This window comes from Prosopis cineraria, unplaced genomic scaffold, assembly GCF_029017545.1.
Source record: "Prosopis cineraria cultivar Desert tree isolate PC_DT_omini unplaced genomic scaffold, ASM2901754v1 PC1, whole genome shotgun sequence".
Classification (NCBI taxonomy): domain Eukaryota; kingdom Viridiplantae; phylum Streptophyta; class Magnoliopsida; order Fabales; family Fabaceae; genus Prosopis; species Prosopis cineraria.
In genome coordinates this window covers 33,801,075-33,813,102 of record NW_026555332.1, presented here as the reverse complement: position 1 = coordinate 33,813,102, position 12,028 = coordinate 33,801,075, and the positions used below count along the sequence as shown (strand labels likewise).

At 32.0% G+C, this 12,028-nt stretch overlaps 1 protein-coding gene across 1 annotated transcript; it reads right to left on the bottom strand.

Annotated features, from left to right (window-relative positions):
* Positions 1 to 114: 114 nt before the first annotated feature.
* LOC129304772 (nucleolar complex-associated protein 2-like) lies at positions 115 to 6,051 on the bottom strand. The gene is made up of 11 exons (XM_054944558.1): positions 5,854 to 6,051; positions 5,472 to 5,521; positions 4,621 to 4,695; positions 3,223 to 3,768; positions 2,605 to 2,907; positions 1,912 to 2,241; positions 1,609 to 1,815; positions 1,403 to 1,489; positions 997 to 1,091; positions 772 to 903; positions 115 to 640 (listed from the first exon to the last, which is right to left on the bottom strand). The coding sequence occupies exons 1-11, from the start codon at positions 5,933 to 5,935 to the stop codon at positions 400 to 402; spliced, it is 2,148 nt and encodes a 715-aa protein (XP_054800533.1). The 5' UTR covers positions 5,936 to 6,051; the 3' UTR covers positions 115 to 399.
* Positions 6,052 to 12,028: the final 5,977 nt, after the last annotated feature.

Below are 12,028 nucleotides of genomic sequence, written 5' to 3'. Positions count from 1 at the left end.
TATACATGTACTCATCTCTAACAACTAGCAATCCTTCATGCAAAACACATGCGTGACCGAATGACCCAAATCAATGAGAATTGAACCAGCAGAAAGAAGAGGAATCGAGAAAACTTAAAAACAAATGTTACAGCCATATAATTAAATAAATAAAAAATCATATTTTACTACAAACATAAATTCATAGTTCAAATTTACTCCCAGGAATCAAGAATTACATTTACTCGTACATGTTGCCACAGCCTGAACTTAATATACATGAGACCCGTGTCTCAAACAGAAAGCCTATACTTGTATTGGACAAATCTGGAGAGACTAGAACTACAAAATTGTTGGCCAACCTTTCATTTTTCCGAAAGCCAATTGAATAAAGAAAAACAATGTTTCCATAGAGATTTCTCAATTGTTTCTACTCTTGCTACGAGATTTCTTTTGTTTCGGCCTTTTTGTTCCCTGCTTCTTGCGTTTCTGTTTTCGAGGTAAGTTGCCTGCATCGTCATTTTCTCCCTCAGCAAGGCTCTCATCCAGAGAATCATCCTCATCAGAACTCAGTACCAAGTCCTCCACCACATCTTCATCAGTTGCTATCTGTTTTTGCTGCTTCCGATTCTTTTTCTTTGTTTCTGTAGGATGTTTTGCCCTACACGCAAAGCAATTCTGAGACCAGAGTACAAGGTTCCAAAAAAATCTTGAAATATGTAAATGCTTGTGAATGCGGCCATGCTCATGAATTAAGAGAGTTGGCGCAACCGGAAAAAAAAAAGGGCATACTTGGAGCCTTTTCCAGGTAACCAGGACGAACTGAAGACAGAAGCACCTTCCTCATTCTTCCTTGCATCATCATCTTCATCACTTTCTGATATTTTACTCCCAAAAACAGAGCACTCTTCCCCAACAAGAACACTGGAAATTCTTATCATGTTAGGATGCTCTTATAATATAAACACAGTTACATGTTGAGTACCGTAATACATGTGACTGAGTAGGATTGCAAACCTGGAATCTGTCAATGAAGCATTCTTTTGCTGTGCTCTCTGTTGAAGAGTAACGACATACTTTGATAGAGGGCTAACTGCAGCCTCCTTTTCATCCTAAGAAAATTTACACTTCTTAATTCTCCGGCATAGATCATTAAATTGCCCCAAAAGTTATATTACTTCAAGTACACTAAAATTGAGCGTTCAAAGAAAATGGTATGTAGGGTGATGACTGTGGCAGATGAGAATTTTGCAATTAAAAAGAGATCCGTTTCATTTTGTTCATGCAATTTCAAGAGAACATTGACCAATAACCGATTGAACAACAGCTATAGGTAAATTAATTGATGAACTAAAGAGGTATGAAATCGCTCATCAAGAAAACAAATGAAACTCAAGGGCCACAAAAGCAAAGAAATGCAAACCTGAAGAAAGAATGAGGCTGCAGGGTCATTAGGTAAAAAGGAAACTGACATGCGCCTTCCATTCACAAAGTCAGCATTAGCCTCAACCTGGGTGTAGAGAAATGAAAAATTAGAGACACATTACTCAGGCTCAGATGAACGCAAATTTATACATGTAATCAAATAAGAATTATCATTGCATTTTATGACAATTTTTACATAGGTACCTGGCGAATAAGGACCCTCATTTCTTTCCGAAACCTCTCAACTTTAGTCGACTTGCAAAAATTGCGCAACCTGACAAGTGGAATAAAAGACAATTCCATGAATGCAACAGAATAACTCCATTGTGCCAAGTGTTCAGCAAGCTCTTCAACTACAGAAGAAACGCATGCCTCTTGAAATGCTCTAGTCTTCAGGCTTGGCTTGCTAACCTGATACATTAGAGATCTCAAAAGTTAATTGGAGATGACAAGAATCAGACTGAGGGGAAAAGAATTGATAAAGGAAAAAATAGTGCTTGTCAGAACCTTCAGTACACTCCGCAAGTCAACAACTTTGCCAACACCTCCTGTTGGGGGTCTATTTAATTCTTTCATCTCCAGCATGTCCAGAAGAAGTATGGACACTGGGATAAAAGAATTTGTTGAAGCTGCAATGCGGTTTAGCATTCTGATGCATCTCAATCTAAGGGGAAAATATCTGGCTGTGGGAACAAGACGGGCTACTCCAGATATTATTTGGGTCAGTGGATATGCAAGTTGCTTTAAGTCAGACTCTGAGTTGTAGGCACAAACAGCACCAGTCCAGAGTTCAAGACAGTTAATAAATTTCCACTCATACACCTTGCGGAATGCTTCCTGAAGAATAAATTCAGGTGACATGCAAAATGAGTACTGGCAATATAAGGTAAAAAATGTACTAGCATTTTGTTTACAAATAACATATCATGGTTAGTTACTCAATAAATTTTTTGCTTTTTGATATATAGAAATAGCAGATAATTGCAGCCTTGCCACAAGTTTCAATCAAGATTCAAGAATTAGAAGGTGCTTAAAGTATCACAGCAGGCAATGCATGAAAAATGATACCAAGAGATCAGATGAAATTACTCAATCAAAAACTGACTAGTTTGAAGAATTCCACAAATGAAGTATCACAAGACTCATCATACAGTGCCAAAGAGAAATAACACGAAATAGGCAAATAAATGTTTACAGTACCTTAGTCTTTGTATTTAGGGCGTCTCTTAAAATCATAGCCAACTGCCGGATGAAAACAAAAGCATGTTGATAAGCAGTTGCAAGGTCCACACCTAAAAGTTCAATGACACAATTCCGAAGAAAATGGATATGCTGAAGTTTCACTGCATTTACAAATTGGCAGTTCAAAACATAGGCTTTGTATATTCCTCTGAAGCAATCATCGATGCAATCAGATCCAATGCGGATGCATAAATCCCTCAAAAATAGAAATGAAACAATTGGAAGGGCACCACCCCCAGTCCCCCAGAAATGAAGGGCTACCTGGTAGATCATCAGGAAAACAAGTCATTAAATTAATAGCGGGTGAGAAATACTACAACAGATGCCCAAGGCAAATAGTGTCACATTGCCAGCACATGCACCTGAAGAGAAGCATATGCTTACGAGAAAAAAGAATCACATGCAACAGTGCATTCATGATAATGATATTATTTTTCATCTTGTGTAGAGAAACAACGTGCCTTAAAATCCAAGGCAAAACATACACAATTTGACTTCACAGAACCAATGCTATATTGAATGTGTGATAGAGTACAATAAAGAATATTGAATAATCAAACAATGCACAGTTAATACCTTAACGTATTTCCTTAAAAGGGTAGGAAAAGCAGCCAAAAACAAGGAAGAATATTTCAGCCGGCGTAAAGTAAATGATATCATTTCTGTGTCAGTCATCTGGTTCAAAACATGGAGGGCGTTTCCAAGGTAGGACTTCACTAAATGGCTATGGTTCTTCCAAAGCTTTGTTGCCATTAGATCTTTTATAGTTTCTTTCTTTCCACCAGAAGAAGGAAGCTTCAACAAATTTCTGAGTATTCCATCCATTTCATTAAGAACAAATAGCATTATTTTGTTGAACACACTGCTGGACATGATGCTAAGTTTTGCTACTGACTCTCCCCCTCCATCATCACCATAGTGGCATGCAGTCCGGAAAGCTTTCATCAGAGATCGAACTGCACTTAAGCTTCCATTATCTTGGACCGATTTGCACCATGAATCAACCACAGAAGTGGTTAAGGCTTTCTTCAAAGGTCCTTGCTCCTTTCCTGGAAAACTAAGCTTGCTAGCTTTCTCATCTAGCTGTAGATCTCCATCTTCCAGGTCAGTATCAAATTCTTCCTGGAAAAATAAGGAAATGCTTGATATAATTCTAACATTAAGACCACATAAGAAATTAATACACAGCTGAAAATCATGTGATTAACAGCATTGCCACATCAATCCTGTCATTGCAGGCTTTTTTATAATTTTAATGGTCAAGTTTTTTATTTCTTGTATTTTCTGTTCAACCCTATAATCTTTCATATATAAAAAAGCCAATCAATTTAGGGCTTTTGATAGAGCTTAGCTGTCCCAATTTCAAGCCTACACTTAGGAAAAACAACGTGGCAGATTCTAATCTGACATGAGTGCAATAGTTGAAGTTCCTGATTATCTACCTAATTAAATGTGTATTAAATGCCATGAGAGATTCAACAAAGCTTTTATGTTGGCTGTAAATGTGTAATAAATGAGCCTTTTAAAAATTAATCATTTGCACTTGGAATTACTCTCATTTGAATATTTATGCCAATTTGCAGTAACCAAATAAGGTGTAATTCAACCAGTTCACAAAATCTTTCAGAATTATAAACATTCATTTCTATAATTCAAATATCATTTATTGTTTGTCACTTTAATTGAAATTTTTTTTATAATGATTAGTTGAATTTTTTTGTTAATACTGAACTCTGTTCTGCTCTAGTAGATTATAAGGGTCCTACCAGAACTATTATGGACTACTTTAGAGGTGGAAAATCCAAAGACAAAACAAAACAAGAAAACATTAAACCACAAGCACATAAAATGACATTACAACTCAGATGTAACGATAAATTTAAATTAGAAAATATGTCACAGGTCCATATGCATTATAATGCATGGGTCAAGCAGATAATGATATATAAAAGAGGAAATATATTGTACGCTCACATCAATATCCTCGTTGTCATCAAATTGTAGAAGTTCCTTGTCATGCTCTTTCAAGAACTCATAAAATTCTGGGTCCTGCCATGAGAAATTCATGAGTAACATCACCATAAAAGTTTCGTGGAAATAAGAAAGGCTAACATGATTCGTTTTACATAAAAAAGGAAAGAAAGAAAGAAATACAAAGCAATTGAATTCATTCAGAATTACCTCGCCTCATAAGATGAAAAGGAAATTACAAAATCTAAAGAAGCTCAGCCTAGAGCCTAAACTTTCACTCTCCCAAAGATGAACCTATTCCTACCAAAATATATATATATATATATATAAATCATTCTAGCAACAAAATTGCTTGTACATTCCCCACAATGGTTTTATAACAATACACGATCAGAATTATGGCATAAAGTTCCTAAAGTTGGACAACTACCCAAGGACAACAGAGAACACTTGATGTCACAGGGAAAATCCTGAAGCCATCACATCAGCAGCAATGAGACAAAGAAGCTGAAATTTCTAAACCGGTCAAATATCCCAGTCTCAGTTCTACACTATAGACAATTTACTCATACGTCCAACAATACTTCCAAAAAAATTTCCGCAAGAACAGTGCTCACTTACAGAAGTAACATCAATAAAAATACAGAATAACATCAGGACATTCTTCTCATCTGTTTAAAGTTCAAAAATTATAGGTCTTCGCAAGACCACAAATACAAAAGCAGTAAATGTTTTGGTCAAACTTTGAGATCAAATAAGAAATGGTAAAATCATGTAAATCAAACCATTACTTTTAAGGATGATAGGATGATAAAATTGTGTTACTTTTAAGGAGAGACAGATAAGTTTCTAACCTTTTTCTGAAGTCTCTGTAATTGCTCGATATGCTCCTTTGCTTGATTATCTATATAAATATATATATATCTGTCAATCAGAAGGCATATGGAAAAATGCAATCCAAGCATTATTATGAATCGATTAAATAAACAGCGGTTACGTCATTAACAACTAAATCGATGAAACTTCTGTTGTCACAAAGAAATTTCCAAAACTAACTCAGAGCAGCCCGCGATGAACAGGCTTCGACTAGCCCTTTCTTGTGCTATTTAAGAGGGGCTGCACCTTTTCCAGGCTTTTTCAGAGAAAGCAGAGATTGGCATAACTCTCCAGAAAGCAAGGAATTTCCTAGCACCCACACTAACCAAAATATAAGATAGGTTCGAACTAAGCACAAACCTGTCTTGGATTTCTTAAGGCTGCCATTGTCACTAGAGGCAACTTCAGGCCGCCCTCTCTTGCGGGCACCTTCAACGTCCATGGCAAGCGAAGCAGATGGAGAACAAATCCAAGGGGTCCGAGATAACGGAGATGAACCGAAGGACAACGAAGCTGGCACGGAAGGTTGGAACTTGGAAGGGTTTAAGCTGAAAGGGCCTTTTTTTTTTCTTCTTTTGTTTTTTTTTGGGTATTTCTGCCATAAATTGTAATGCAAATGAAAAGGCCAGATAAGAAGGAAACCGGGCCCAAAATGTTCTGCCGAGTTGGAGTCTCGCCTTCAATATATATATATATATATATATGTAGCACTATTTTTTATTATACCTTTTTATTATTAGTTTCATGTTATTCTGTTTATAAAATGATCTTCTAAAACATAGTTATGCCTTATCACTTCAATAATTCTATATAAATATGAATAAAAATGAAAAAAATCAAGTCCATGTGACTGGTATGTTAACCTTGAGGTGTTTAATTGAGTTGAGCTTATGTAAATCATATTACTTATTAAATCAATATTTTTTAGTGTATACAGTAATAAGTGATTAAAAAATATTAAAATGATTTTTAGATTGTTTAGAGATTTCATAAAATGAAATTTACTTTGTAGAGACTTTATAAAAAATATATATTATTTTATGTTTAGGTTACGATGATAAAAAATTGTTATTATTTAGTTATTTTTAAATTTTATAATATTTTCATGGATTTATAATTATAAAAAATAATTTATTTATTTATTTTTTTAAAAATTTTATAATATTTTCATGTATCTCTCCAATTATTACAAGTCAATATTTACAGGTGAATTTACATATTTTTTGCATTATTTTTAAATTTTATGAATTGATTTATAAGTCAGTTTCTTATATTTATAATTTATCCTATTAAATTTATAAGCCAAATTTCAAAAATTTTAACTTAATAAGATCAAAACGGTGAAAGGCACATGTAAATCTAAAATGTACAAGTTTTTTGTGATTTTTGAACATTGAGAAAGTTATCAAAGTCAATTATACAAATTTTGTAACTCAAAATTATTTTTAATGCTTACCAAAAATATTTTGGGAAATCAAAGATGATAAATTTTTAGTATTTTATATCAAAATCCTAAAAAAATTCAATCTAATTTAAAAATCATTAATCAAGATTTTCTTTCAAATCTTTTTATTCTAAATAAAGAGAATCATCCATTTAAAATTTATATATGAAGATTTATATGGGTTCGCCTCTTTATATAAAGAAAACAGAGAGACATATGGAATTATTAATGATCAAAAAATCAAATTGAACTAAACGATCAAGTTAACGGCTCGATTAAGCCAAAAAAATTATTTAGGGAGTTGGACCAAATTATATTACTTTAAACTATTGATCGAATAAAGAATCGAGATTAAGCCACAAACTAGATCTGGTTTTTGAAAACCAAACTGTTAAAAAAACTCTTTTTTCTTTTTTATTTTTATCATTTTTTGGAAAATAATTAATTTTTTTAATCATTTAATATTATGTTATATCATGTGGTTTATTTAGTCATGATAAAATTAAAATATTTGGTTTTATTTTTAAGTTAGGTAATAATTTTATATTTATTTTTTATGTTTAGATTATTATATATATATATATATATTATTCTTTAATTTAATTATTATATCACTAATTTGACTATTTGTTCAACCTGATTGGATCATGCGAATCATGAATTGTTAATTTTTTCAATTCATTATCCAATCTAGTTTTCAAAACATTGGGAATTACTAAGGTGTGTTTAGTTTAGAGGAAGGAGAGAAATTTTAATGAGGAGGAGAGGGATTTTAATAAACTTTTGTTTGATTTATGAATAAAGTGGAAGGAAATTAAAAATAAGTTAACAATTTTATTCTCATCAAATTTAATTTAATTTAATTTTTATTTTTTGCTTTGATTTAATTAAAAAATAGTTATAGTATAGCTTATTAATTTTTTATTTTAAAGATATAAACTTATATTAATAAAATTTTTTTAGAACAAATGAATTAATATTATGTTTTATCAATGTGCCTAATAAAATATATTAAAATTTTCAACATTAAAAATAATATATTAATTTTTGTAAAGTGATAAAATTTATTATTTTATCAAAGAAAGAGAGAAAGATGATATATAATTTTTTTAATATCAAAGTTGGTTTAGGGTTTTTTAAATAATAAATGTTTAAATTAATCCTAGTCATTTTTTCTCTCCTCTCCTCCAAATAATCCCAAATTAAGGGGGAACCAAACACACCCTAACTTGAGAGCAAAGAAAAGACAAATTCATTAATTATTTTTAAACATCAACTTATTTTTGTGTCGTATGTTGTAATCTTGTGGAATTCAGGCCCCTTTATGGTAAGAACTTGGAAACTCTCAAATTCAATTTGTTTTTCTTTAATAGTTCTTTAATTACACAAAGAATGTTTTTGTAAATTTTGCACACGTAGTTTTAACTTTTAATGTGAATAATGTGGTGCAACTGCATTCTTAAACAAGAGGCTGATAAAAGAGCATCAAAATAATGTTTATATATATAAAGAAAATCAAAATGCATTTTTTAAAATTTGGTATCTAACTTGCTTCTTAAATATTAATCTATCTGTCCTACATTATAAGATATTTTAGATAAAATTTCATATATCAATAAATTTCATTGAATACCCTTAATAACCTTATCTTTTCAAAATAAAAATATAAAATTTTAAAAATACTCATAATTTAATATATTAAAAAGAGAAGGGACGAAAATTAATTATAGAGAGAGAAAATATAATATTGGAATAAACTTATTTAATGAAACATTAATCTTCTCAAAGTATTTTATATTTTGGAATATCAAATTTTTTTAAAAAATATTTTATAATTTGAGACAGATGGAGTGCCATAGATCATATTTAACTTACTTATTAAAATCAAAATGCATTTCTAGGCAACAACTCAAGCACAAATGGCCGTAGTAATAAAAATATTTGATGATTGTACTTTGAATGTAGGTGCAAAAACAACACCACCAGAATCATGGGTAAGGGTGTTCAAAACCGATCCAAACCGAAAGGACCGATCCAAACCAATCCAAACCGACAAAAACCGATCAAAACCGAACAACAATCAGGTCTGCTGCGGTTTTTATAATATAAAAACCGATTGGTTCGGTTCAAGTTCGGTTTTGAGTACTAAAAACCGAACCAAACCGAACCAAACTTGATTAAAAAAATTCTATTTATTTATTTGTAAAATATATAACCATTTATCTACAAGAAGAATTTTATTTTGAATTTTTTATAGTAAATAAACATTTTTAAAATACTTGAATGAAAATGCATAATATTAAGTAATTATAATAATCATGCTATGATCATCATTTAATTATTTGCAACCTAAAAGCCTCAGCATTCAATTTATCTATAAGAAACATTTTTTTTTTTGAATTTTGTATAATAAATTTTTCATTATTTATTAAAATATAGATACATAGATAAACATTTTCAAAGAATTTTAATAAAAATACATAATATTAAATAATTTTAATCTTAAAAAACTTATATAAATTTTTATGATTAATTATTGTTATCACATTAAAATTTTATTACATTTTTATACCTCTATTTATGAAAAAAAAAGGAGTCAAAAAGAATTAAATTTAATTTTAGTACATAGCACCATTATGAAGATGGAGAAAAGGAAAAAAAATAAATAAGTGCATTAAAACTTGATCAAGACCTTAACCAAACCGAACCAAACCAAAAATAAAACTGAACCAAATCGAACTTCATAAAAACCGATCAAGTCTCAATTATCAGTAAACCGAATGGTTCGGTTCGGTTTGGTTTTTGCCCAAAACCAAACCAAACCAAACCGAACCTATGAACACCCTTAAATTCATGGGCGCCATTTGGTAAAAACAAAAAAATAAATAACAAGAAAATTCAAAGTCTTTATTTTTAACAAAAGAAATTTATCAATATAAAATATAAAATTTACAATAAACATAATATTTACAAGTCAAGAATACCATACTTTGCTTATAATTTCTACAAAACAGTAAAAAAAATGTCTAATTTGTAAGAATGTTATGATCATATTTTCTCTTCAGAAAGATAAATCTATCTTTTTCCATAAGGAATATATCATACTCGCATGTATGAAAGGATTTTAATAATCATATTGGAGTACAATTCATAGCCGGCAACTTCATTTCATAGATGCTTGAACAAACGGGGTTAGGAGAGTCCAAACAGATGATTAAATACTAAAAAAATACAATCATTGATTCCTATAATTTTATCTGGTTTGTTTTTCATCCCTATATTTTATTTCAATATTTTTAGTCCTTATAATTTCAGTAAAGTTGGATGACGTTTATTTCTCAAGTCCCTCATGATGTTAAATTATAGAGATTATAAGAACTAAAAATAAATTATAAGAATTAAAAATAAAACTTGATAAAATTATAAGAACTACTAATTATATTTTCTCTTAAATATTTTTCAAACTACAAGAGCCCAAAAAAAAAACAAATGAAGCTCACATCATCAACATATCTTTTAAAACAATACAAAACTGATGGCTCTCATGTAGTCATTTTTTTAGCCTTGGCTTCATGAGTTAACATAGCTTGACATTATTCTTCATGTCAGCCAAGTTTTATAAGTCATTTCATTATAGGCTCGGCATTGGGCTCGGTGCATGTTAAGTCTAGCATGTTATTTTTTCATCTAATATTATGCTTAATTTTTTTCTATAAAACAAAGTGTTAGTGCTTGCGTCCAAGCATCATTGACTTCTCACCTAGGTTTCCTATGTGAGCATCAAATCTCTTCGTCAGTGAGAATGGTTACTCCTTTGTGCCTCTTCCTCTAGCGACCATTAAGGGAGAGGAAGTTCTTAATCTATGAAAGGCAAAGTCAAACAAGGGGAATATAAATCAAAAGGAGAGAAGCTGATGGGGGAATTGCAGAAGATGGATGAACCTCCTTTCAACTATTTTTTTCTTTCTTGGTAATTCATTTGTCTTCACCATCGTCCTCTTTAATTCTTCATCATCTTCGATCAAGATCGAAAATTTTCCATACTTTTCCTTTGATCATTTATAGCTTGTAATTTTAGATATTATACTAGGAAAATGAGATGAAGGAGCTGACATTCTAGGAGTAGATGGGAGGGGACAGCACAAAGCCAGTGAAAAGGGTTGAGTGGTGATTGGAGCTTCACCCACTCTCAACCAACATCATTAATCAATGAAAATAAAAAAGATCAAGCTATGTGAGAGGCTAAGAGCAAGACTGAAACAGAAGCCTGAACGTAAGGAAGATGAAATAGAAGCTTGAACGTAAGGAAGCTTGAACGTAACTCCTCATTGATAACTTTAAATGCCATAATCCTCTATAACAGCTGAATAAACAAACAGAAGCCTGAATGTAAGGAAGATGAAACAGAAGCTTGAACGTAAGGAAGCTTGAATGTAACTCCTCATTGATAACTTTAAATGCCATAATCCTCTGTAACAGCTGAATAAACACTCATGTAACAGCTGAAACTCCTTTATTCAGCATTTAAGTCCTTGGGTCTAAGGTTTAGTATAAATAGCCGTGTCATTTCCTTTGTAAGGCATCAATTTAGAGAATAAATAGAGAACTTTGTTCAGTGAGTGGTTTCTGTGTCATTTTAGTATCAGAGCTGGTCCAGAGAGCGAGAGAGTGAGTTACAGTTGAGAAAGTACGCCGGAGAGAAGAGAGGTTCAGAGGAGGAGTCCCTGACGTCTTCGCGTTTTGCAATCCAGGCATTTTCTCAAAAAAATAACATCACCATCGTGCTCGGGAGGTCTGAAAACGAGGAACAGGAGGTTCCCCGTCATCGGACAACATCACACGTGCTGCCACGCGCCTCCGTCGAAAGTCCACGTGCCTCGCCGCCGATCCACGCTCCGTCACGCGCCATCCGAAGGTTGAAGACGCTGACGTCATCTGCCACGTCATCGATTTGACTGGTCAACGATAGGTCAACCAAGTAGAATTCTGACACGTGTCATCGTCGCCATGTCACCAAACCCAATTAGCTAAAATTTCTAGAAATTACATTTTCGCCCCAAATCTTTTAGTAATTCCATGTTGACCCCAATA

Bases quoted from the DNA above. Each gene is read 5' to 3' on its own strand.
- LOC129304772 (XM_054944558.1), bottom strand. From the start codon at position 5,935: ATGGACGTTGAAGGTGCCCGCAAGAGAGGGCGGCCTGAAGTTGCCTCT. The intron at 3,769-4,620 runs GTGAGCGTACAA...TTATTTTTCCAG, and splicing joins ATGACAACGAGGATATTGAT to GAAGAATTTGATACTGACCT. The intron at 1,490-1,608 runs GTACCTATGTAA...CTCTACACCCAG, and splicing joins TGAGGGTCCTTATTCGCCAG to GTTGAGGCTAATGCTGACTT.